This window comes from Rutidosis leptorrhynchoides, chromosome 5, assembly GCF_046630445.1.
Source record: "Rutidosis leptorrhynchoides isolate AG116_Rl617_1_P2 chromosome 5, CSIRO_AGI_Rlap_v1, whole genome shotgun sequence".
NCBI classification, from domain to species: Eukaryota; Viridiplantae; Streptophyta; class Magnoliopsida; order Asterales; family Asteraceae; genus Rutidosis; species Rutidosis leptorrhynchoides.
In genome coordinates this window covers 232504449-232530192 of record NC_092337.1, presented here as the reverse complement: position 1 = coordinate 232530192, position 25744 = coordinate 232504449, and the positions used below count along the sequence as shown (strand labels likewise).

At 30.9% G+C, this 25744-nt stretch overlaps 3 protein-coding genes across 10 annotated transcripts; 2 read left to right on the top strand and 1 right to left on the bottom strand.

The window, feature by feature from the left end:
- Positions 1-272: 272 nt before the first annotated feature.
- LOC139847521 (uncharacterized) lies at positions 273-23238 on the bottom strand. Of its 7 annotated transcripts, none has more exons than XM_071837195.1 (7): positions 22957-23238; positions 17691-17748; positions 17555-17611; positions 17409-17465; positions 17258-17337; positions 17103-17159; positions 273-391 (listed from the first exon to the last, which is right to left on the bottom strand). In XM_071837195.1, the coding sequence occupies exons 1-7, from the start codon at positions 22978-22980 to the stop codon at positions 284-286; spliced, it is 441 nt and encodes a 146-aa protein (XP_071693296.1). In that variant the 5' UTR covers positions 22981-23238; the 3' UTR covers positions 273-283. The 7 variants fall into 7 exon arrangements, with proteins under 7 accessions (XP_071693296.1, XP_071693301.1, XP_071693297.1 ...); XM_071837200.1 differs by lacking the exon at positions 273-391 and adding an exon at positions 2457-2508; XM_071837196.1 differs by lacking the exon at positions 273-391 and adding an exon at positions 10538-10704.
- LOC139847522 (uncharacterized) lies at positions 15854-16680 on the top strand. Of its 2 annotated transcripts, none has more exons than XM_071837203.1 (3): positions 15854-16100; positions 16209-16274; positions 16439-16680. In XM_071837203.1, exons 1-3 carry the CDS (start codon positions 15906-15908, stop codon positions 16598-16600), a joined length of 423 nt encoding a protein of 140 aa, XP_071693304.1. In that variant the 5' UTR covers positions 15854-15905; the 3' UTR covers positions 16601-16680. The 2 variants fall into 2 exon arrangements, with proteins under 2 accessions (XP_071693304.1, XP_071693303.1); XM_071837202.1 differs by having other exon boundaries at positions 16209-16283.
- A 268-nt stretch (positions 23239-23506) lies between the features above and the next one.
- On the top strand, positions 23507-24480 carry LOC139849296 (uncharacterized). The gene is made up of 2 exons (XM_071838952.1): positions 23507-24411; positions 24456-24480. The coding sequence occupies exons 1-2, from the start codon at positions 23507-23509 to the stop codon at positions 24478-24480; spliced, it is 930 nt and encodes a 309-aa protein (XP_071695053.1).
- The last annotated feature ends 1264 nt before the right edge of the window (positions 24481-25744 follow it).

The following is a 25744-nucleotide window of genomic DNA, read 5'->3' as shown; positions in this document are numbered from 1 at the left end:
TGTTTTAAAATGAATGCAGTCTTTGAAAAAATGTCTCATATAGAGGTCAAAACCTCGCAACGAAATCAATTAATATGGAACGTTTTTAATCAATAAGAACGGGACATTTCAGTTTTGACCTTCTATATGAGACGTTTTTCAAATCTTTCATTCATTTTTAAAAACAACCATAACCCTTATTATTGAATAAAGGTCTTAATGACATAATTTAGATTGTCTATCAAAGACAATCTCCTCGAATAAATAAGTTTTTAAACAACCCATTACAATATGATCAAATATATTACAATAAACACTCCGAATGCAAGTTTAAACAATATAAACAATTATGCCGACTCCAAATCTTGACCTTGTGTTGGCATACGACAGCGGAAGCGTTTTTAATATTCACCTGAGAATAAACATGCTTAAAACGTCAACAAAAATGTTGGTGAGTCATAGGTTTAATTTCTATATAATAATCATAATATTTAATAGGCCACAAGATTTCATTTAATTAAATGCGCAGAATCATTACAACTGCAAAAAAATTATTCATACGATGAGTCGCCTGGTAACCGACCTTAACATAGAGCGCTTAAGATATCTGGCATCATACATTCCACTATTCAAATGTATGACAAGGACCCTTCGAAGTACCTTTAGGATGATTGGTGCCCGTAGATCTACCTTTAGGATTCGCATCAATTAGTGTTTTTTTTACTAATTCTTAGGTTACCAAGCATAATAATAATAAGTACAGATATCCGGTATAACAAAACAATCGTAGAATGTAGTTCCATGAACTTGTGCTTATTTTGTAAAACATTTATAAATTTTGCACGAATTCTCATCCCAAAATAATTTAGATTGTAAAAATAGGACTATAACTCACTTGTGATGATTTCCGAATAGATGGTGGTAAGACTTGGCCTTTGACAAATTAACGAACCTAATAATAATATTCTTGTGTCAAGATATATATATATAATTAATATTCCATACTTATGATACTTGTGAAAATTTTAATTGTCCATTGTTAGTAGTCCATCGTTCGTAGTCCAATAGTCCAATAGTCCAACAGTATAAATATATATAAATATAAATGCGTATATTGTGTTAGAATTCACTAACACTATAATATATTGTCTTAATATAATAAGACACATAATATCTATGTTGTCTGAAGCAATCCGCGACCCATTGTATACATGTCTCAGGCTCGATCACAACTCAAAGTATATAATATTTTGGAATCCACTTCGACCCACAACTAACTCGAAATTACTGCCAATAGTGTCTTATAGTTCGTTCCAATAATATATATATAGAAGAAATCAAAATGATATGTCAAAACGCTGTATACGGATCCACGGTGATCAAGTCATATATATATATGGTGCCTTACGATCTTTATTAAGACTATAATATATTGTCGTAAAACTTAATCACGACTATTATAAATTGTATTTCCATAAGTTTGGGAACAATACATGTATAAATACATGTAGGATATAAGGTAAGTTAGCTAGGATAAGGTTAGCATCCATTTTTATGAATCATGTCCGTAGCTAAAAATTAAGAAAAATATCCAATTTTGTTTTACCCCTAATTTCTTCGTTACAAATCCGTTTTGAGTGATTCGAGTTGCCATGGCTTCGTATCAAACTCAACATTATTAATCTTAACAGAAAAAGTATAGGTTTTGTGACGACCCGGAAATTTCCGACCAAATTTAAACTTAATCTTTATACGATTTCGACAAGATAAGCAATGTCTGCTAAGTTGAATCTCAAAAATGTTGAACAGTGTTTATATATTCAGTTAACCTCTGACTAATTCTGATGATTCACGAACAATTGTTAGTAAATAAAAATATATATAAATATAAGTATATATAATAATTTAAATAATAAAACATAAATTAATCATTAGAATTAAAAATGTAAAATAATATACAAAATAATAATGTGGTTATTAAAATAGAGCTATATATATAAATGTATATGATTATTATGATATGAATATTAGTATATGTATATATATATATATATATATATATATATATATATATATATATATATATATATATATATATAGGGTATAAATATTATATAATTAATAATATGTAGTATTAATATATTAATTATAACTACAAGTTAAAATACTATTAATGTTATTACTTTTATTAAATATTTTTAGTGAAATCAATATTAATAATATTACTATAAATAACAAATAGATATGAAATTTGATATGTAAAAACTTATCATTATTATCTATTATTAATATTAATATAAATATTAATATTAATTAATAATACCTTTAATAAATTAAAATTTATTTTATAAACCATAATTCAACACAAGAACTTGTGAATCTGTTTCTTGTAGCTTTCATACTATTTTTTTAATTTACAAATTCGTACAATCAGATTCTATCAATAACAGCAAATCCAAAATTAGTTGAAGATCATGATCGACTTTATCCTTTTTCTATTTCTCTTTTTCTTCCTCATTTTGTTCCTGTCTGTAAAAATCGAAGTCCATCAGATACACACAAAATCAGTTACAAAATTTTATCTACTTTATTATTTTTTTCTCATCTGTTAAACAACTTATGTACTTCTTGTCTGCCAAAGTTATCAAACATCGACTTCACAAATCAATTAAGATCAAAATACTGTTAACTCATGAATGTACTTACATTATATACATCCATATCTGCAATTGAGAAGAAATAAAACAGAAAGACAGAAAAATTAAGATACGCATACATATATCCTCTCTATCACCGTAACCATCTTTTCGTTTGAAGCTATCCACCTACAAAACCCACCCATATCAAACCCACTTTGGTTTGTTGTTCATGATCGCCAAACATCATCATCAAAATAACATCACCATGATGTAACAACCAACATCAACAAATCTAAAATGATACTCCTGCTTTAACCCTTGTATATTCCTTTCGTGACCTTAACAAAACCACCACGACAACCATCCTCACCATAGCTCCACAACCTCGCCACCTTTTCTCTTCTTGTTTATATTTCGTGATAAAACTAAACACCACCATCTCTCTATCTTTACTCTATCTTCTTTTTCTCTTCCTTCTTGTTCGAAAGCCACCAACAAACTGCCACCTTTTATGCCTTTATCGCGATTTTTGAAGCTACTGCAGCTGCTAAATTGGTTTACTATTCGATCCAGGAATGAAGCAAGTAAAGAAATGAAACAATGAAATGATGCAATGATTGTTTGGGGTTGTCAACTTGATAATATATATAGTATATTACAAAACACATTATCAAATGCAAATGGGATTTAATATCATGTAATGGCCGATATGTATGTTTCTGATTGGGCCACATTTCCATTTGGAATGATCTAGCTATCGATTTTGTGGAGTGAACGAAGAATGGCAATAATTAATAGAGGGATTGATGAACTAAACAAATAAAGTTGGTATATTTTTTTTTCTTTGGCCGATATGTACTAACCTCACCACACACTAATTAGTTTTAAAAGTGCCTTTAGAAAACGCATTATACAATTGCAAGTGGTACCCATTTATTACCCATGGTTGACATTTTGACATTCTTTTAATGGGTAGGAACGATTAAATGATTGAAAGGTTTAATTCATTGTCCACAAATACCCCCACTTGATTATTAAAGATAGAAGAGATCAACTATTGGTGATGTAAGGGTGAATGAAATTGGCAATAATAATTGTGAGGATCAACGTGTCTGCTGCAATCCTTATTCTATTTCTGTTTTGTTCCAAAGGCCACCACCTTAGCTATTTAACCATCATGAAATGCCCTATTTACTCGACTGCAGCTGTATGCTACCTTTTCTGTTTCTGTTTCCTTGTGAGTTAATAACAATGATGGAAGTGGGCCGTGTACATAATGAATTTATTGGACCGTATATTCATTGTGTTGATTTGGGCCGAGACCCAGTTAATACTTCCTAGTGAAAACGAAATAATTATCATGGTTATGATGAAGAGTGAGTGACGAGATGATTTATGGATTAGGATGATGATGATGATGATGATGATGTAATCCATTGAGGATGAATCGATTAGGGAAGAAGAAAAAGAAACGGATATATATATATATATATATATATATATATATATATATATATAGGCTATATAATCCGTGATTTAAACAGAAAAGAGGAAATGGAGGAGTGGTTTGGTATGTTATCGGGTTAGTGGGACGTTGCGGGTTTAAACCCGAACTTGGGCATTTTTGTTAAGGGCTACTTCTTTGAGGTAGTATTACTATTACCATTATTGTTATTATTATTATTATTATTATTATTATTATTATTATTATTATTATTATTATTATTATTATTATTATTATTATTATTAGTATTATTATTATTCTTATTATTATTATTATTATTATTATTATTATTATTATTATTATTATTATTATTATTATTATAATAAGTATATGTATTATTATTAGTAAAATCATTATTTTTATAGTTATTATCAGTATTATTATTGTTATCATTATTACTAAGAGTAATTATTTTTAAATCTATCATTTTACTAAAGTTAGTATTATCATTCAAAGTAACATTTTACTAAAATTATCATTTTGTAAACTATCAATATTATCATAATTTTCATTATCGCTATTATTTTTAGTAACAACATTATCACTACAATTATTATTATAGCTATTAATATTATACTAATATCATTATTTTTATGATTGATATTACTAATACAAAAATATTTTAATGTAATATTAACATTGATTATTTACTTTTTTAAATTAATATTAAGTACCTATTTTAAATATTGAAAATAAATATATATATTAAGTTTTAGTGCATGACATGATATCTCTAAACATCAAAATAGGATATTTATAATAAATGACTTATTATATACTTTAAATCTGATATAAATATATATGTATATATATAAATTTTAAGTATTAAGAATATATAAATGAATATAGTAAATAAATTATTAATATAATAAGTATATTAATAAAATAAATAAATAAACTTGTTTGATTACAAGTATATGTTTTAATAAAATATATGAATAATATAGGTTCGTGAATCCGAGACCAACCCTACACTTGTTCAATGACGTCATACGTATTTTTACTACAAAATACAGTATGGTGAGTTTCATTTGCTCCCTTTTTAAATGCTTTTGCAATATATATTTTTGGGACTGAGAATACATGCGCTGCTTTTATAAATGTTTTACGAAATAGACACAAGTAATTGAAACTACATTATATGGTTGAATGATCGAAGCCGAATATGCCCATTTTGCTTGGTAACTTAAGAATTAGTAAACCAGTCTACTAATTGACGCGAATCCTAAAGATAGATCTATTGGGCCTAACGAACCCCATCCAAAGTACCGGATGCTTTAGTACTTCGATGTTGTTTTTATCATGTCCGAAGGATTTCCCAGAATGATAGGGGATATTCTTATATGCATCTTGTTAATGTCAGTTACCAGGTGTTCAATCCATATGAATGATTTTTGTCTCTATGCATGGGACGTATATTTATGAGAACTGGAAATAAAATTCTTGTGGTCTATTAAAATGATGAAAATGAATGATTATGATAAACTAATGAACTCACCAACCTTTTGGTTGACACTTTAAAGCATGTTTATTCTCAGGTATTAAAGAAATCTTCCGCTGTGCATTTGCTCATTTTAAAGATATTACTTGGAGTCATTCATGACATATTTCAAAAGACGTTGCATTCGAGTCGTTGAGTTCATCAAGATTATTATTAAGTCAATTATAGTTGGATATATTATGAAATGGTATGCATGCCATCAACTTTCGTTGTAATGAAAGTTTGTCTTTTAAAAACGAATGCAATGTTTGTAAAATGTATCATATAGAGGTCAAGTACCTCGCGATGTAATCAATTGTAATGTATTCGTCCAGATGGATTAGGACGGGTCGTTAGAGTTGGTATCAGAGCGGTGGTCTTAGCGAACCAGGTCTGCATTAGTGTGTCTAACTGATAAGTCATTAGGATGCATTAGTGAGTCTGGACTTCGACCGTGTCTGCATGTCAAAAGTTTTGCTTATCGTTTCTAGTCAAAAATCATCTGCTTATCATCTTTAGGAAATTACCTGCTTATCATTCTTAGTCTAGACACGTTTTAATGCATTGACTTCATGAATAGTGTATAGACAAAATTCATATCTTAGCGTGTCTGTTACTGTAGACTTTGCCTGACAGCTTCCGTAGATTCCTCCGTAACTTATGGGATTTAGTATTATATATGCATATGTAAATTCTGTATTATAGGATACTAATCTACATCCTATAATCTAATTCATATCGAAAATCCTCCATCTGATCGTACGAGATGGATCCCTCAACCAGTTCGAATTCCTCGGATTCCGACAGCTATTTCGATATGGATATCCACTTGAGCTCTGAAAATAGTATAACCGAAATGGATCAACCAACCAGCCATCATCAATTCATCTGATGGGTTCGTAGTTGACTTAATCAACGGAGACACGAAGAAGGCGATCCTTTTCACCAACCGAATTTACCTCTTGGCGATGAACCTGAAGCACTTACCAGCGAACCAATCTGCAACACCATTTTCACCCTCATTTCCCGAATATCTCACCACGATTATACTCTATCTGCAATTCTAAACCTTATTCATTCGCTCGTTCTGACCGACAATCATCCCGGAATAATAGAAGAAGTCAACGAACTTCGTGCTCGAGTAATCAATTTGGAAAATATGATGCAAAATTTACCAACTTCAGCGACATCACCGGCACCAACAGTACCATCAGTAACAGCACCAGTACCATCAAAAATCCATGCCTTAACATCTCATTCTGTACCTCTAGCATAATCATCGTTCTATATGACGTTTTACAACATTTATCTTCGTACGACATGATGAATATGTAATGTCTAAATGTTTTAGAGATTATGTACTCTAGTTCTAGCCATAAATCAGATGAGTTTAATATCATAATAACTCGTTAAATCCATGATTACATCTGAAGAAAATATATATGTATATATGTTATCATAAAGATTGTAATTAAAAATTCATGTGTACAAACTGTTAATGGTGAAAATATTTTAACGGGTAGGTAATACCCGAGGAATATTTAGATTTCACTTTAATAAGTTATACTGTACATTCTTTCAAATCTAATTCAACAGTCATTTACTATCCTACTTACATCCACCGATATACAACCGTTCACCACAGAATAACCATATTCATCTAATTGCATATTTGGATTTTGAGTTACCAGAATCCAACAAGTGGCATAATGAAGAAAACATTGGACAAAATAAAATTTGTTAGAAACAAACGAATTAACTATGAGAAATTCTATTAAGAATCCACGCTAACAAAAATCCTAGCTAACTATTCCCAGCTAACTGATTACATTTTATTTATCGCAATTTATTTATCGCAATTTATATACTCGCAATTTTATTTTTCGTCATTTAATTTCTGTTATTTACTTTATGCACTTTATTTATCGTTATTTAAATACTGTTATTTACGCATTTTAAATATTGGGACACGTATACAAGGTTTTAACATATCATATCGACGCATTTATATATATTATTTGGAATCACCATAGACACTCTATATGCAGCAATGATCGATTTCTCTATACAGGGTTGAGGTTGATTCTACAATAATATATATAGTTTGAGTTGTGATCGAGTCTGAGACATGTACACGGGTCACGACATGTATTAATTAATTCGAATATTATATATTGGACTGTGGACTATCAACTGTGGACTAATGACATTGGACAATTAAAATGAATTAAAATATTAATAGTAACATATGAAACTAAACAATTCTTCAAGTTTGCCACTTGATTTCATCTTAAACCTCATTTGTATCTTGATGATTACAATCCACGTTCAAACCTTTCATGATTCTTGAAAACACCTCAATCGAGAGGATGAACCAACTGCACTTCATCTACGGAAGAAAAGATTGATGCATATAGTTATGCACCTGAAAACTCTCGGAACCTAAGTAAAAGTTTAACACGTATCTGTGCTAGCTCATTTGGCATTGTTATTACCGAAAATAACTTTGCAATTCCTTTTCAAATTAGCCAAATTTGTCACAGCTCCAACAAGTCAACTTCAACTTTTCAGTCGGACTAGCCTTACTATAACCTTGATATATATGCATGCTCTTTTATTGTTACCGGGGAACCCTTTTATATTCCACCATATTACCAGCAGATGTACCAGCAACCTCGTCGCTCCTTGGTTTAAATCTCTCCGACAAATCACTATATTTATCTATTGAAGTCTTATCATATACTCATTCGCATCTTGTAACGAGAATTGTCATATTAATTTCTGGTAGTCAGCAATCAATATTTTGAATCTCGCAGCGTTTCTACATCAACAATTAGATGTATACCTAAAACATTTATCTCTAAGAATTATGATATTCCATTCTGAAATTCTTAAAAGCACCCAGTCTGCGAATTAATACTCTGAATTTTGAAAAGTTGAATGAAGCAACAAAAACTGTAAACGACCCCAACAGCCAAAAGTTGATGATAAAGAATTGTATGTTGGCAAAGCTTAGAAAAAGTTTGAAACTTAAAAACTGATTGATCAAACTACAAAGGAGTCTTTGAACAAATCACAAGGACTAAACTTGTACATTAAAAATCCTGATGATTCTGTTTCTGATGAAATTTTAGCGAATACTTTGCTTCTGACTCCAAACTCTTGCGGACAAATTATCTTCACCATCCTTCGATATTAGAAATTCCAAGATATCATCATATCTTTCATTATAAATATCCTCCATATTTCTGAAGATATTTTCATAACTATTCTTATCTGAAATCATTAATCTCTTAGTGCTATCAGTGTTACATCATATAGAAACTGTTAGTTCCTATATTCTGTAAACTTTCGAGCTTAAAATATGAATGTTATTGAAGTAATGTTGGGAGCTGATGCATGAGTTAGTATAATATAATGACACTTGATCAACGTGATTATATTACAGTAAGTCATGCTGAGTTTATAATGGAACGTGATAATTCACAGACCATAACGTCATCATGTGCCATGTTACATAACTCTTTCATTCTACATAACCTGCGAACATATCAAGAAGAATATATTCTTGATAGTTCTATCTTCTGTAATTTTGATAAATTTAAAAATCAAATCGTGCTATCACGTTCCACTCTGCTTAGAACATTATGATCATTTGAAACTCCATACCTACAAATTCTGGACCATTATTCGCTCGAGTTAAAGTCGAGAAGAAAAGAAAAAGGCAAAGAGCTCCAAAACATAAGGGAAGATATAAAACCCGTTAACCATACAGAAATTACAAACCATGTATATCAAAGCGTATCGCAACATAAAGACACGGGAGAATTAAAAACATTATAACCCCAAGGGCGAAGTAGAAGAAAACGGATTCCTCCGATGGTAATTGAAAAAGGAGAATGATTGTTGCGATAGTTAGGATAAGAACAAGAATCAGAACTGGATTAAGTATTTTCACAATCTTTTGGATGTGTGAACTAAGAAAGAAAGTATAGAAATAGTGAGAATAATGGAATGGAAGAGTTAAATTTATAATGGAAAAATCAGACAATGTAATAAGGCAGATCACCGTTTTTTAATTATAGAGATCTTAATTTCATTATTTGCCGAAGAATCAAATCTTTTAGATTTCGAAGATTTTCTTTAAATCCCTTTAATTCCGGAAATCAACCGTGACTACGTCACCGGTTAAGACGAATCTACATTTACTCATTGCACTATTTTTGTGATAGCTTCACTCGTACTTTTCACATAAATAAATTGTTTTATCCATATTACTCACTGGTGATAAAACTCTAATTTTCAGCTTTTATGCGTCATAAAGACATACTTATTGTCAGCCATGACTATCCCAATCAAATTTCGGGACGAAATTTCTTTAACGGGTAGGTACTGTGACGACCCGGAAATTTCCGACCAAATTTAAACTTAATCTTTATATGATTTCGACAAGATAAGCAATGTCTGTTAAGTTGAATCTCAAAAATGTTGAACAGTGTTTATATATTCAGTTAACCTCTGACTAATTCTGATGATTCACGAACAATTGTTAGTAAATAAAAATATATATAAATATTATATTAAATGATTAATAATATGTAGTATTAATATATTAATTATAACTGCAAGTTAAAATACTATTAATGTTATTACTTTTATTAAATATTGTTAGTGAAATCAATATTAATAATATTACTATAAATAACAAATAGATTTGAAATCTATAAATATCATTTAAGTTCTAACTTGATGACATAAGCATTTGGTAAATTAGCCCGTAATTAAGCTAATGACAGGGACACGTGTATCATTAAAAAAAACAGGATGACATCAGGCTTATCACCGAAATTTTAAAAAAAAAAAAAAAATTAAATAATCGGTTCAAAACCGTAAAAGCTAAATAGGTATTAGCAACAAAATCGTAACCACTAAAAATTGAAACATACTCAATTCCCAAAATAATAGGAGATTCAAAGTCACATAAATATACGACTATGAAACCATTCCCAATCTCCTCACAAGCCTTTTATCTCATTAAAAAAAAATACATCATCAACTTGCAGGTATGTACTGTTTTTCTTTTCTGCTATTTTCGAAATTGCCTGAAATGATACAACAAATCTTTACAATCTTATATGTTATTTGATGTTGCAACTTAACACTGTCTTCATGATACAGGTATCTCCTTGCCAATCAATTTAGCAGCAATGGCAATAATTACACCTACTGGATCTCGATCTTTCTTGGTTACTATCAAGTGCAACCCAAAGTGTCCGATCATTTTTTGTTTGTTAAATAACAAAACGCTTAAAACTCTGGAAATACAACAAATTCTTATGCGAGTATTCGAATTGAAGGTGTGTCGTATTGTTGAAGAAATTAAAAAAAAAAGGTCGGATCTGGCGAGGTTGCCTCAGGTAATTTTAAAGATCCATGTTTTACATATTTGTAGCGTACAGATTTGCTTATTACAAAATTAACTTATCACACATATTTTTTGTAGTTATTTACACTATTGATTCAGAGCAACGAGGTCTCCCTCATGCACACATGAAGGTCACGATTAAGAATATGATGATTTCATAGATGAACTAAGAGTTGTGATGTTCGTATATTTTATATTTTTCTAAAGTTTGATATTAAGCCTTATGATTGAAGCCTTATGACTCAAGCTTTTATGTTTTTTCCCTTTTAAATTTCGGGAAAAGTATATGATAATGCATTGAACTTTCACTAAATTTCTATTATATGCATCCAACTTTCAAAACTCCTATTGTATGCATTCAACTTTCAAATATGTATTATTGTATACATTCAACTTTTAAAACTCCTATTTTTTGACGAAGTTAGCCCCTCAACATAACAACCGTTAGTTATCTCCGTTACATTTAAACAATTCTCACCTCATCTTCAAACTCAAACTCACTGAAACAATAAGTTATAAGAACCTCCAACCTTAACTAATCTGTAGTAAACATTTTGAAATATAAGTCAGTTATCAACAAACAAAAAGTGAAATAAATCTCAAAAAGGAATCAACTTCAATTATCTTACATATTCATTTAACAACAAAAAAAGTTAATGAAATTTCTTTTAGATCTAAGAAAAACTTGCAGAGAAAGAGCATCCATATCAGTCTTTAAAGCAACAAAGTAATAAAACCAAATAAAGCATTCAATCTTAAAACCCTAAATCCCCAAATTGATAAAACAAATTATAACAATTATAGTTAAAATTCAAAAACCCTAAATTGCTAAATTGATAAAACAAATTATAACAAGGGATTAAACAAATGAATAGCAGCCTTAAACCTTTGATTTAAGAAACATTGAAAAACAGGAACATTTATGTACTAAATCTGACACTAAATCTGGAACAAACAAAGCTCCGATGACGGCTTTAGTTTTTCCGGCGACAACGAACTAAAACAAAGAAAGCTCCGGCCACGGCTTCATTTTTTCCTTCCACTACTCCGGCAAAATGTTTCGTTATTTGATCTTTCTGGTGACGCCGAACTGAAACCCCGATTCAGTGAGTTTCATTGAAGTGAAGAACGTTAAGGGCTATTTGTTTCATTGAGTGAAGGGTATATGGTTTTAAGTTTTTATAGAGAATAAAAATTTAGATGAGATGAATGTGTTGAATTTCATTTTAATTCAGTGATGAAGTGATGAAGATGTTAACTTTTAAGTTTTTATAACTTATTGTTTCAGTGAGTTTGGGTTTGAAGATGAGGTAAAAATTGTTTAAATGTAATGGAGGTAACTAACGGTTGTTATGTTGAGGGACTAACTTCGTCAAAAAATAGGAGTTTTGAAAGTTAGATGCATGCAATAGTACATATTTGAAAGTTGAATGCATACAATAGGAGTTTTGAAAGTTGGATGCATACAATAGGAATTTAGTGAAAGTTCAATGCATTTTCATATACTTTTCCCTTTAAATTTCTGTTTAATGTGGTCTATCGTTATTGTTTGTTCAAGCTCATGTAACGAATATTCATAATATTAAGCATTAAAGTTCCTTTCAGGACATTTAGTTCTTATGGATCTATACACAAGTTTGTTTACGTAAAAATATGATTCCTAATTTTAAGGATTTTCGATAATTCAATTTGGAAGTCATAGATTTGCCTTTCATACATTTTTAATGCAAGATTGCGAATATGGAAATGATATTCATATTACATAAAACATTTTATTAAATGCTATAAAATATACCTACTGATTCTATATACGTATATAGTATGTTTCATAATTCTGTAAACTGAACTATGTTTAAATGTTATAAAATATACCTAATGGTCTTTAAAATTAAAACTAATTACCCGACAATTTTGGACTATAAGTTGGCTCTAATCAAATTTGGCGGTTTATAAATTCGTATTATTTTCTTTCTAAAAAAAAACCCAAATTTTCGCCATCTATTTGTTTGTACAACCCATTTTATATCAAACCAAGTCCATCACTAATAAGATTACAATGGCATTCCAAAACAGAGTGTGTGACTTATCTTTTAAAAAATTCAACAAACTTTGGGATAAAATCAAATCACCAATCATTCAAAAAATATCTCCTATAAGCATGCAAACTTTAAACCATTCTATACTTAAACGTGAATCTTCATTATATATACGTATTATACCAATAATACGTGGATCTTAATAAAATTCAAATATATGTATATTGAAAAAACTATACTATAAACCTTTTAAATTCTTTTTGAACTGTTTTTGCTAAAAGAAACTTATTAGAATCCAGTAGAAAAATATGTAATGACGATTAACATTGGCTAACACCTAATCTATAATGAAATATACATATAAAGAATTTGACATTATCCTAATTTCCATATTATTGAACCTATGTAAAAACATATTAATATTGATTCTATATACGTATAGATTAGGTGTTTCATAATCGTGTAAATTATGATTATGATTAACTGCTATCTATAATATACCATATGGTCTATAAAACTATAACAAAGAACCCGACAATGTTAGACTCACTCCATACCACCAAAGATAAACGTCAAATAAATTAATTAAATGCAAAATTGTTAGCACCAATCAATGTTGGCGGGATATAAAATCTGATCTCTAAATATAGGCCCAAATTTTCGCCATCTCTGAGTTGTTACAACCCATTTTATATCAATCCAAGATTCTAAATTTCAACCAACTTTAAGATAAAATCAAATCAACAATCATTCCGATAATATATCCTATAATCATGTAAACTTTCAACCATTCTAAACTGGAACGTGATTTTCGTTATTTTGGACCCTAACTATACTAACATATCCCTCTATATATACTCCTTATTCCATACACCAAATTATTCAAGTTCAATTCATTTGCATACGTATATTTTTATTCTTCAACAAACCAAATACAGAATGTCGAATGAAAGCTATAACTTCATTGAAGATCTTGATACAATCCATTAAGATCTTGATCTTAATGGATGAGAAGGTATGCAAACTTCTATATCTATAAAACTGTTTTACTTTCAACAGTGAAATTACTTTTCAAGCCTTAACATCATCTTACATATTTGATTTTTAATTTGTACAGTCTGAAAAAATACATGCAACATTTAAGCATGATATGATCGGACTATTCGAGAAAAAATTGGCACAAGATGCTGTTGTTCTATTAAGCCGGTTTTCTGTGGTCGACAACAGAGTTAAGTTTCCCGCTACAACGCATAAGTATAAAATAACTTTTTTTCGTGGAACAATTGTTAGGCCAGTCGAGGGTTTCAATGGCTCGGAAAATGGTTTCACATGGTTCCCGTGGGATAAAATTGAAGCACATAAACATGATGAGCATCTACCCGTTGGTAATGATTTAAAGTATTTAAACTACATATAACTTTTAGATAAATGGCATATCAATAATTGAAATCAAAATTAGAATTAAAAGTGCTATAGCAAAAAACTGAAACTTATTACCATCTCAGTACATTTTTTGTTCACTACTAAAAGTCAAATCAATTTTCTCTTAAGATATCATCGGGAGTATAGTTGATTGTGGTGATCTTACGTCCTATAACAAGGATAAGGAAGGGAAGCTAAAAGGTGTACGTCTCAATTTGGAAATTCAAAATCTAGAGTATGGTTTCTAAATTTCCAGCTAAGTAATTTTAAATAAATAAGGCTGTTAATATTGTCAATGTAATCAATTGTACATTTATTTATTTAGGGGGAAGAAGGTACGATGTACTCTATGGGACGCATATGCTCAACGAATCCATGATTATTCTACTACTCCAAGAGTTGAAAGTAGTGTTTTCATGATACTCCAGTTTGCTCGGATAAGGTATTGGGCTGAGAAAGGTACGTTATGCTATTATGATAACACTAATATCATTTAATTTATTCAACACTAAATATATGGTAGATAGTGATCACATGTTTACTTATACTGATACGTTTTAATTGCCTACTACTCAGATATCACCAGCTTCCAGAATGCAAAATTCGGCACAAAAATGTGGCTGGATGATGATATTCCAGAAATAAATGAATTTCGTACGAAATATCTTGCAACAAAAAGTAGTAGTTCGGCAAACAGCGGTGGTTCCATTCTTTCAAGCCAAAAAAAAGGATTCCACCAGAGCTGAATTCTTAAACCAGGACCTTTGGAAAACAATTGATGAGATTGTTGACGCAACAAAGGTTGGATATTCATTTGATTTGTAAAGTATAATCACACACTAAATAACATGAACTTTTAATTAACTTCAGGAAGGATATTCAGTTGTACTGGCAAAGGTGGATTCAATTCAACAAGAGTATGGTTGGAATTACGTCGGTTGCATGGTATGCAAGAAGAAACTGACCGAGCCTTCAAAAGACGTGCAGGCTCTTGATGATATTGATGATGATTCAAAGAAGGATGTGGATGATGGAAAATTATTTTGCAGCAAATGTGACAAAACAACTACTTCTGTCACTCTATGGTTCGATAATTCTTTTGTATTATATGACGTGTGGTACTTTACTTTGTTGTTAGTACTTACCCAATAATTAATTTTTTTGTCGTATATTATTTGTTTACCATATAGTTTCAAAGTAGTTATGAGGGTCCAAGATATTAATGCTACTACATCATTTGTAGTCTTTGATAGAGACATTGTGCAGTTGCTACACATTAGTGCAACTGATATTGTTGATAAGCATGCGAGGGTTAGTATCTTGGAAATACAACGAATGATTTATATTAAATTTATTAATATGCCTACTACATTTGAAGTTTATTTTTATATATATTAAGATTAAGATTAAGAATGCATATATGTTCCTTGCCAAACAGGATGGAATTGATTCTTTTCCTACTGAATTTGAACAATTGTTGGACAAACAGTATCTTTTCAAGGTGGATCTTTCGGAAATGAATGTGAAGTTCGGTTATCGTGTTTATACAGTACAGAAACTTTGCTCAGATCCCAATGTTATATCAGAATTCATTAAAAGTTATCCCAACCCTCAAGTAATTGTCACAATACCTTTTTTCCATATTTACACTCATATGAACATTCATTATTTTTCAGAAAAGTATTTTTCAACTTAAACTTTACTATGTATATTTTAACGGTAGAGTGAAGATCATTGTTTGGATGGGAATGCTGATAACTCAACTGATAGTGTCAGCCATTTGAAAGATGTAAGTGAGGTTAGTTAAACTAATTACTAAAAGATAAAAAATGCAATGCAGTTTAGTGTGGTGAAAGTAATAAACTAAACCGATTAAGTTCGATTATCATTATCATTATCATTATCACTTATAACCTATTACTACTAACTTTTAATTTCTTAAATGCAATGCAGTGTGGTTCGTCGGGAACGGCGTGCGACAGTGTACGTGGTGGTACTTCTACTGGCTTTAGCCCATTGAAGAAGAGCATAAAGCAAGAACCTGGTACTTCACCTATGTCAGTGAAGTCGAAGTCTTCTGCAACAAAGACCCAAAGGTCCATCTTGCCCGAGTGATTAAGACGACGATGCATCCACTAGACATTTTGTTTTTCATGTTTTGTTTTTAAACTTGCATTTAAGGCTACATTACTGTATGGGTTTTCACAGCGTTTGTTATGAATAATTTTTTCATTGTCATGCATTGTTTAGTTTTACCGAATGATGGTTTTATGAATAATAAGTGGATGTGTTTTTATTTTACATGTTTGATACTTGCATCTTATCACATTTAAATTTATTTGTAGTTCTTGAAAATAATACATCTATGGAATGATTATTCAATTGCTAATCACAAAATACAACATGACTATTTTGAAGTGATTATTGTTTAGTTTAGTTCCTACATTTTGGGTTGCCCTAAAAGTTGTTCAGATTGTATGAGCTTCACTTGATTTGTAAGTCCTTTACAATCACTATTTTGAAGTGATAGGCAATTCACAATGTCGTGAATTGCTTTAATAATTCAATTCAACTTTATTTCCAAAAATAAAAAATTAAAAAAAGAAAACAACCTTACCAGTAAAAGGCTTAGAGGCAGTGGTGAATACAGAGACATGTTGTATGTAGTTTTTTCCTGCAGGTAAACAAGTTTTGACTTTGTGGTCAAATCAAATTTATCAAACCAAAAAATAAAATAAAAGAAAAAAATAAATAAAAGAAAAAATAAATTACCAGTAAATGGCTCAAAGGCAGTGGTGAATACAGGGGACCTGTAGTTTGTAGTTTTTTCCTAACGGTGTACAAGTTTTTGGCTTTTTGGTCAATTCAACTTTATTGCCAAAAAAAAAAATGAAAAAAAAAAAAAAAAAAAAAAAAAACTTACCAGTAAAGGGCTTAGAGGCAGTGGTCAATACAGGGACCTGTTGTATGTAGTTTTTTCCTGCAGGTAAAAAAGTTTTAACTTTTTGGTCAACTCAGCTATATTGTACAAAAAATTAAAAAAATTAAAAAATAAAAATAAAAACTAACCAGTAAAAGGCCTAGATGCAGTGGTGAATACAAGGACCTGATGTATGTAGTTTTTTCCTGCAGGTAAACAAGTTTTGACTTTTTGGTCAATTCAACTTTATTGCCAAAAAAAAAAAAAAAAAAAAAAAAAACTTACCAGTAGAGGGCTTTGAGGCATTGGTGAATACAGGGACCTGTTTTATGTATTTTTTTTCCTGCAGGTAAACAAGTTTTGACTTTTTGGTCAAAAAAAAAAAGCTCAATCGTTTTATAAATGGGGATAATCTATAAATATAAATTTCAATTCTATTTCATATTTGTATTTCCATAATATTTACCAAATGTAATTAATCACGTACATAAGACATTTCAATTATTTCCATTTTTTTAGTAATGTATAATCACTAACTATATACTTGCAGATAATTTCTAAGAATTTTTAAGCTGTATTTCCAGAATGTTTTCCATAATTTCAGCAACTAGTTTACACAATTATTGGCTATTTATAAGTGGAAATACAGGATCACTTCAGCTTAATCAATATATTAAATTACAAATATTCGACCAAATTAGAACCACATTCATCTTTTCCATTTACTTATAGATGACATAGTCCTTTCTTTCTTGCTTTCAAAGATTATTGTATTATGGATAAACTCAAATCAAAACAAGCTAGACAAGAAAGAATGTCTATTCTAAACTGGAAAAGAAGAAAGCATTCAAGTTATAATGATGATAAAGAAAATCAAGTACCCAATTCATCGACTGCACAACATACATCAGCAACCACCCATGCAAATACAGGTTTTGATTTTTTCAATACTAATTCAACTTTGTACAACAACATTCATAGCCAGATAACAATACTTATCATCTAAAATATGAATTTTTTTTATTTTACTGCACATTTGATTTTTATACATTGTTACAAAAATCTCTAAGAACATTATTAAATCATATATGCACGAACAGTAGTAACAAAAATTTTAAAAATTATTTGCAGTTACTGAACTTCAAAAGCAGGGCAGTTATCAAAGAAGTCGGCTATCAGCATTGAAAGCAAAAAAATCATCACCTCTGACTGATATTTCTAATGGTAAGTAAAATAAATACCTTTTACTAATTAACTTGCTACTTTTTTTTTTTTCCAAATTATCACCTACTTATCTACTATGCTGCTAAGGTGAAACACAAGCCACAAGAGGTAATGCTGTTCAGAATCCTATTGCTTTTAGTAGTCCTAAAAGTACATATGCATCGAGACAGAAGAGGAGTGCCATTCTTACAACAGCTACAAGAGATCAACAGATAAGTGGACGTAAATACAGATTAATTTGTTACATTTTACTACATATTTAATTTACTCCATAAGTATAATTATACATATTAATATTACATTTATGAGTTGCAAGTATTTATAATAGTATTAACAAGAATATACAATATAGTTTCTATGCAGTTTGCCTCAAACTCAAATACTAACAACTCACTGATGATCCAATCAACCCCAACAAATATTAGAACCCCTTCTAATATGGTTCAAAACCGGTCACCTAACAACTATGATTCTTTTGGTATGATTATGGTGTATAAAGGTTTAACTATAGAATAAAGTTTTTATCAATCAAAAAAATGAATGAAAATATATGATTATATATACATCTGTTCAGGACTCGATACTCCTCTTTCGGTCTTGACACGAGAAATTTTAAGATCCGGTTCAACTTCAGTTTGTCAAACAACAATTGACACGACGACTACCTACAACGAATCTTTCGGTAATATACTATTTTTGTTGTAACTTTTGATAGAATACTAATAACATTGAATTTCATACGCATTAAATATACTGTATTTATATAAAAATCCCTATTTTATCTACATTTAAGGACAACATACTGTTGCAAACACAAGCAACAACAAATGCCGTTCACGGATGAATGCAACCATTGAGCTCCCGCAAATTCAAATCCCAATAGATGATGAACAAGCGCATGTTGTAGAAATTAAAAAACTGTTTGGAATTTCTAAAGGTAATTACTCATATACAATAACTGATATCATAGTTTACATAAATTTTAATACCGATATTGTTTCTCTGAAACTATATTAACATATTAATACAGATTATTTCGACCACGGTGATCCAACATTCATATGCAGTTATTGTCGTGCTACTCTATGGCGTTCAGAGTCACTTACAAATAATCCTAATGGTCGAAAACAGCGTATTCAATGTGTTGCGGACAAGGGAAAGTTGAGTTGCCGCACGTGCCACAACCTCCCCCTCTATTTTTGCGTTTATATCAAAACAAACATTCTAATAGCAAAAACTTTATAAAATACATTAGGGCTTACAACAATATGTTTGCATTCACTTCGATGGGAGGTAAGATAGACAAATCTGTTAACAATGGACGTGGTCCTTATGTCTTTAGATTATCGGGCCAAAACTGCCATCGAACTGGCAGCCTACTTCCGAATGATGGTTGTAGCCCAAAATTTTCACAACTATACATTTATGATACAGAAAATGAGGTGCATCATCGTATCAATTCAGTCAGGTAAGTTTAATGATCTTAACAAATATTAAATTACTAATCATTATAACTATTATAGTTTATTTAACAGATCATATTTCGTACAGTACTACAGGAGTTGTTGATGCTACGGACCAACCACTTAATACACAACTAATTCTGGAACTCAAGGATACTTTGGATTCTTGCAATCGATTAGTGCAGGCATATAGAATGGCCCGAAATGGTTTTTCTGAGAATCCAAACCAAGAACTTCGGTTAAGACTCATTGCAAGAAGGACAACTGATGGCAGGAATTATAATCAGCCAACAGCTTCAGAGGTAGCGGGACTAATTGTAGGTGACATTGATTCATCATTTGAACCAAGGGATATTATTGTTGAAACAAAAACAGGTAACCTGAAACGTATCAGTGAGTTGCATCCCTCATATTTGTCACTTCAATATCCAATGTTATTTCCTTTAGGACAAGATGGTTACAGGCGTGGTATAAAGCATAGAAATGCTGATAATAATACCACCGGTCATACTGAGTTGACCTTCAGAGAATTTTTTGCATATCATATCCAAGATAGGTTAAATACAACATCTTTAATGCACTTGGCAAGAAAATTGTACCAACAATTTTTGGTTGACGCATACACTATGATGGAATCAGAGAGGTTGGATTACATACGGTACAAACAAAAAAAGTGGCGTCTCACAAGTGCCATAGATGTATCTAACAATCTCAGTGAAGGAAATACAAGTGGCTCTAACACTGGAAAGAGAATAATCTTGCCTTCGTCTTTTACTGGAGGTTCAAGATATATGATGCAAAATTATTTGGATGCGATGGCCATAGTTAGACATTTTGGCTATCCAGATTTGTTCATAACTTTCACCTGTAATCTAAAATGGCCGGAGATTGTTCGTTTTTTGAACAACAAGGAACTTAACCCAGCAGACAGGCCGGATATTTTATGCAGATTGTTCAAAATAAAGTTGGATAGTATGATGGAGGATTTAAAAAAAAAACACATATTTGGAGAGATGGACTCGGGTACCTACAAATGTCTATGTATTGTTATTTAACATATTTAATACTTTATAATATATATACTTACATGCTTAATGAATTAATTCATACTAATGTCATTCTCCTTTTTCAGCTCTATATACCATTGAATTTCAGAAACGTGGACTCCCACACGCACACATTTGCATTTTTCTTAAGGCTGCTTATAAGTTACCGACCATGGAACACGTTGATTCTATGATTTCAGCTGAAATTCCAGACTAGTCTACTGATCCAGAATTATATCAACTTGTGGTGGACTTTATGATGCATGGTCCTTGTGGTACTCAAAACCCAAAGGCGCCATGTATGAATGAAACGACAAAAACGTGCAGCAAATTATTTCCTAAGCGTTTTCAGGAGCATACGTCGGTTGATGATAATGGATACCCTATTTATAGAAGACGTGATAATCGATTATATGTGAAGAAAGGTGACGCTGAACTTCACAATGGATATGTGGTTCCCTACAATCCTTTCCTTTTGAAAAAATACCAGTCACATATTAATGTTGAAAGATGTAACCAAACTGGTGCAATCAAGTATTTGTTTAAGTATATAAACAAAGGACCTGACAGAATTACTGCCGGTATAGTCACGAATAATCACAATAATGATAATGTCGAGGGGAAAAAAGTCGATGAAATCAAAGAATATTACGACTGCAGGTATAATAACATATGATACCCATTACGTATTTTCTGTTAAGATGTTTTTAGTGACTAAAATTTGTGAAAAATTGCTAATTTGAAATTAAATATAATTTGTTTATCAGGTATATTTCAGCGTGTGAAGCTGCTTGGAGAATCTTTGGGAATGAGATTCATTATAGAACTCATGCAGTTGAAAGGTTATCGTTTCATCTTCCAAATGAACAACCAGTATATTATGAAGATGAAGCTGACCTACAAGATGTAATTGATAAACCTTCTGTCGCATCATCTCAGTTTACCAGTTGGATGGAGAGGAATCAATGGGATGAGAATGCTAAAAAACTAACATATACTGAATTCCCTCAACAGTATGTTTGGGATTCAACTGCTAGACTTTGGTCGATTCGTAAAAGAAAACCGAAGTTAGGACGTATCTACCATGTTCCTCCTTCTGCTGGTGAAGCTTACTTTTTGAGGATTCTTTTAAATAAGATCAAGGGTCCAACGTGCTTTGAAGATATTCGGACAGTTAACGGAAAGTTATGCGCAACATTTAAGGATGCTTGCTATGAAATGGGTTTGTTAGATAATGACAAAGAATACGTAGAAGCCATTCTACAAGCAAGTCAGTATTCGACTGGGCCGTATTTACGTTCATTATTTGTGATGTTGTTAGTTTCCAACAATATGTCTAGACCTGAAGATGTATGGTCACAATGTAGTGTGCACCTTGGTGAGGACATACTACATAGGCAACGAATGAGAATCGGTTTTCCAGGTATTGTTCGAACAACTTTCACTTACAATGCATTATTATAAAAAGTTACTATTAGTCTGTGGTAAGCCTTATATGATTCTTTACATCAGTAACTATATTCATCTGTAGTTATCATTTTTTTCCAATTGATTTGTCATCTTATATTTTTTTATCATAAAAATATAATATTTCAAAACTAATGATCCACTAATACTCCAAGTACTAACTAAATTCCTATTACATATAAAGAGATAAATCATTGCATAACTTTAAGCTGCAACTCATATTGATTCATTCAAAATACTGAATTTTACATAGATTTTTTTCCACAAGACTAACCATTAGTTTCATTGAAACATACAAAATAAAAAACGTATTAACTAAAAAATTTTAAAGAGATAAAATAAAATTATCACCTGTAACAGAACGATATGCTGCATCTGATATTGATTAACGCCTTAAATCGACAACAAAATTCTTCAATTAGAACTACCAGCGTATGGAAAAAATGTCTAATCGCTATGCTTGATTGACGATTGCAAACTATTCGGAGTAATTGTACTGTAATCGATCGATATGTGTATTAAATGTATATGATAGACCCTTTGAATCGGAGTAAAGGAATGCAAACTCATGTATACGATTGCAAACTATTCGTTGTAAACTATTCGGATTAAAGGATAAACCGTTTGAATTCCTTTTTTTTTAAGCAATTATTTTGGTTTTGTCTATAACATACACGTGTACTTAAAGATGTATATGATAGACCCTTTGAATCCCAATTATTATTATATACCCAATATAAAACATATAATATACTGTATAATAATATATAATATAAATAAATTAAATTAAATGTAAATATAAAAGTATATAAGTAATTCAAATATATATCAGTTTATTGCATTAATTTTTACATTTATTTAATATTTTAAAATAATGTTTATTTTTTTCCCAGGTTTGAACATGGAACAAAAGGATATTGACAATCATACTTTGTATGAAATTGAGATACTACTACGAAATCAAGGGAGTACGTTGAAAAAATTTTCGGGGATGCCTTATCCATCCAGTGAATTTGTCATAGATACCTCTAATCGACTGATTCACGATGAGTTAAGATATGATCGTGTAGCCTTGAAATCCGACAATGGCAATTTGTTTAGAAGTTTGAATCCAGAGCAACGACGTGTATATGACGAAATTATTTCCGTTGTCGATAATAGTCGTGGAGGTGTGTTTTTTGTGTATGGTTATGGCGGTACAGGCAAAACATTTTTATGGAAAACACTTTCGACGGCCATCAGATCAAAGGGGAAAATAGTCTTAAACGTTGCTTCGAGTGGAATTGCATCACTCTTGCTAAGTGGTGGTAGAACTGCTCATTCCAGATTTGTCATTCCCATTAATATAAATGAGGATTCTGTTTGTTCTATTGATGTTAACAGTCAACTTGCAGATTTGATGAGACAATCTTCTTTAATAATATGGGATGAAGCTCCAATGATACATAAACATTGTTTTGAAGCTCTTGACAGGACACTCAGAGACATCATGCGTCAAACGTTACCTGAGAATGAGGATAAAGTCTTTGGAGGGAAAGTGGTGGTTTTTGGGGGAGACTTTAGACAAATACTTCCGGTTGTTCCTAAAGGTAGCCGGTCGGACATTGTAAATGCTTCTTTGAACTCATCCTATCTATGGTATCATATTAAAGTGCTGAAGTTGACTGTGAACATGAGGCTACAAACCGGATGCAACACAGATGAAATGGAAGACATTAAATCATTTGCAGAATGGATTCTAGATGTGGGCAATGGAACTGCTGGTGGACCTAATGATGGAGATGTTGAAATCACCATACCAGATGAGTTTCTAATCAAACAGTCAGATGATCCAATTAACTCTATTGTAGAGTCCACTTACCCGGATCTAATTGATAATCTATATGATAATACATTTTTTCAAGAGAGAGCCATTCTTGCTCCTACTCATGAACATGTAGATACGATTAATGACCGTTTGTTACAATTGGTCCCGGGTGAAGAGTTTACTTACTTGAGTTGTGATGGTGTCGATGCTAATGACAACACTATGGCAGGTGATCGTGGGATGCAATCTCCAGAATTCCTAAACACCCTTAGGTTTTCAGGTATTCCTAAACACAAGTTGGTTCTAAAAGTTGGTGTTCCGATCATGTTACTAAGAAACATTGACCAACCCAATGGCTTGTGTAATGGTACTAGACTGAGGGTTATTAAGCTTGAAAAATCTTTGATAACAGCCAGGGTTGTAACTGGTACGAATATTGGCTTTGAAACCCTGATTCCGAGTATGAAATTGAGTCCGTCTGATAATACATTACCGTTTAAGATCACTAGAAAGCAGTTTCCAATTTCTATGTGCTTTGCAATGACAATTAACAAAAGTCAAGGACAATCGTTATCTCGAGTTGGCTTATTTTTACCACGACCAGTCTTTACTCATGGGCAGTTGTATGTTACTATTTCTAGAGTAAAGAATAAAAAGGGATTGAAGATACTTATATGCGACAAAGATATGAATGTTTCTAATATCACAACTAATGTTGTTTACAAAGAAGTTCTTCAAAGTTTATAATAATAATTTGACACAGGTTTGTTTGCACATTATTTTTTTTTAAATAATACGTGTCAATGTTGTTTTCGTTCACTAACTATCAAACTTAATTAAACCATATTGATTGTTTTCGCGTCATAATTTACATAGTACATTAACATTTAACTATACACTAAACTAACTTTTTGTTTTATTGTTAACACGCAGATCATGAACGTGGATATGAGAGTTTTTGTTTACGGAATCAATCATGCACTTAACAAGCGCCTACATGCGAAAGAAGTTGATTCACCAATATTTTTTAGAGTTGTTTACGGTCTTCAGTTATTATTTATTTAACTACATTTGAAAGTGTTTGATTATTACTTTTTCATTCAACATGTTTTATTTGTGTATTTAATTCTCAACGTACTAAATAAAATACGACTTTGATATTTACGATCGCTTAAAACGTAAAACAGAACATTAAACTGTATCGTTTAAACTTACCCGTGGTATCACGGGTCCTTCCACTAGTTTGATATGTAAAAGCTTATCATTATTATCTATTATTAATATTAATATAAATATTAATATTAATTAATAATACCTTTAATAAATTAAAAT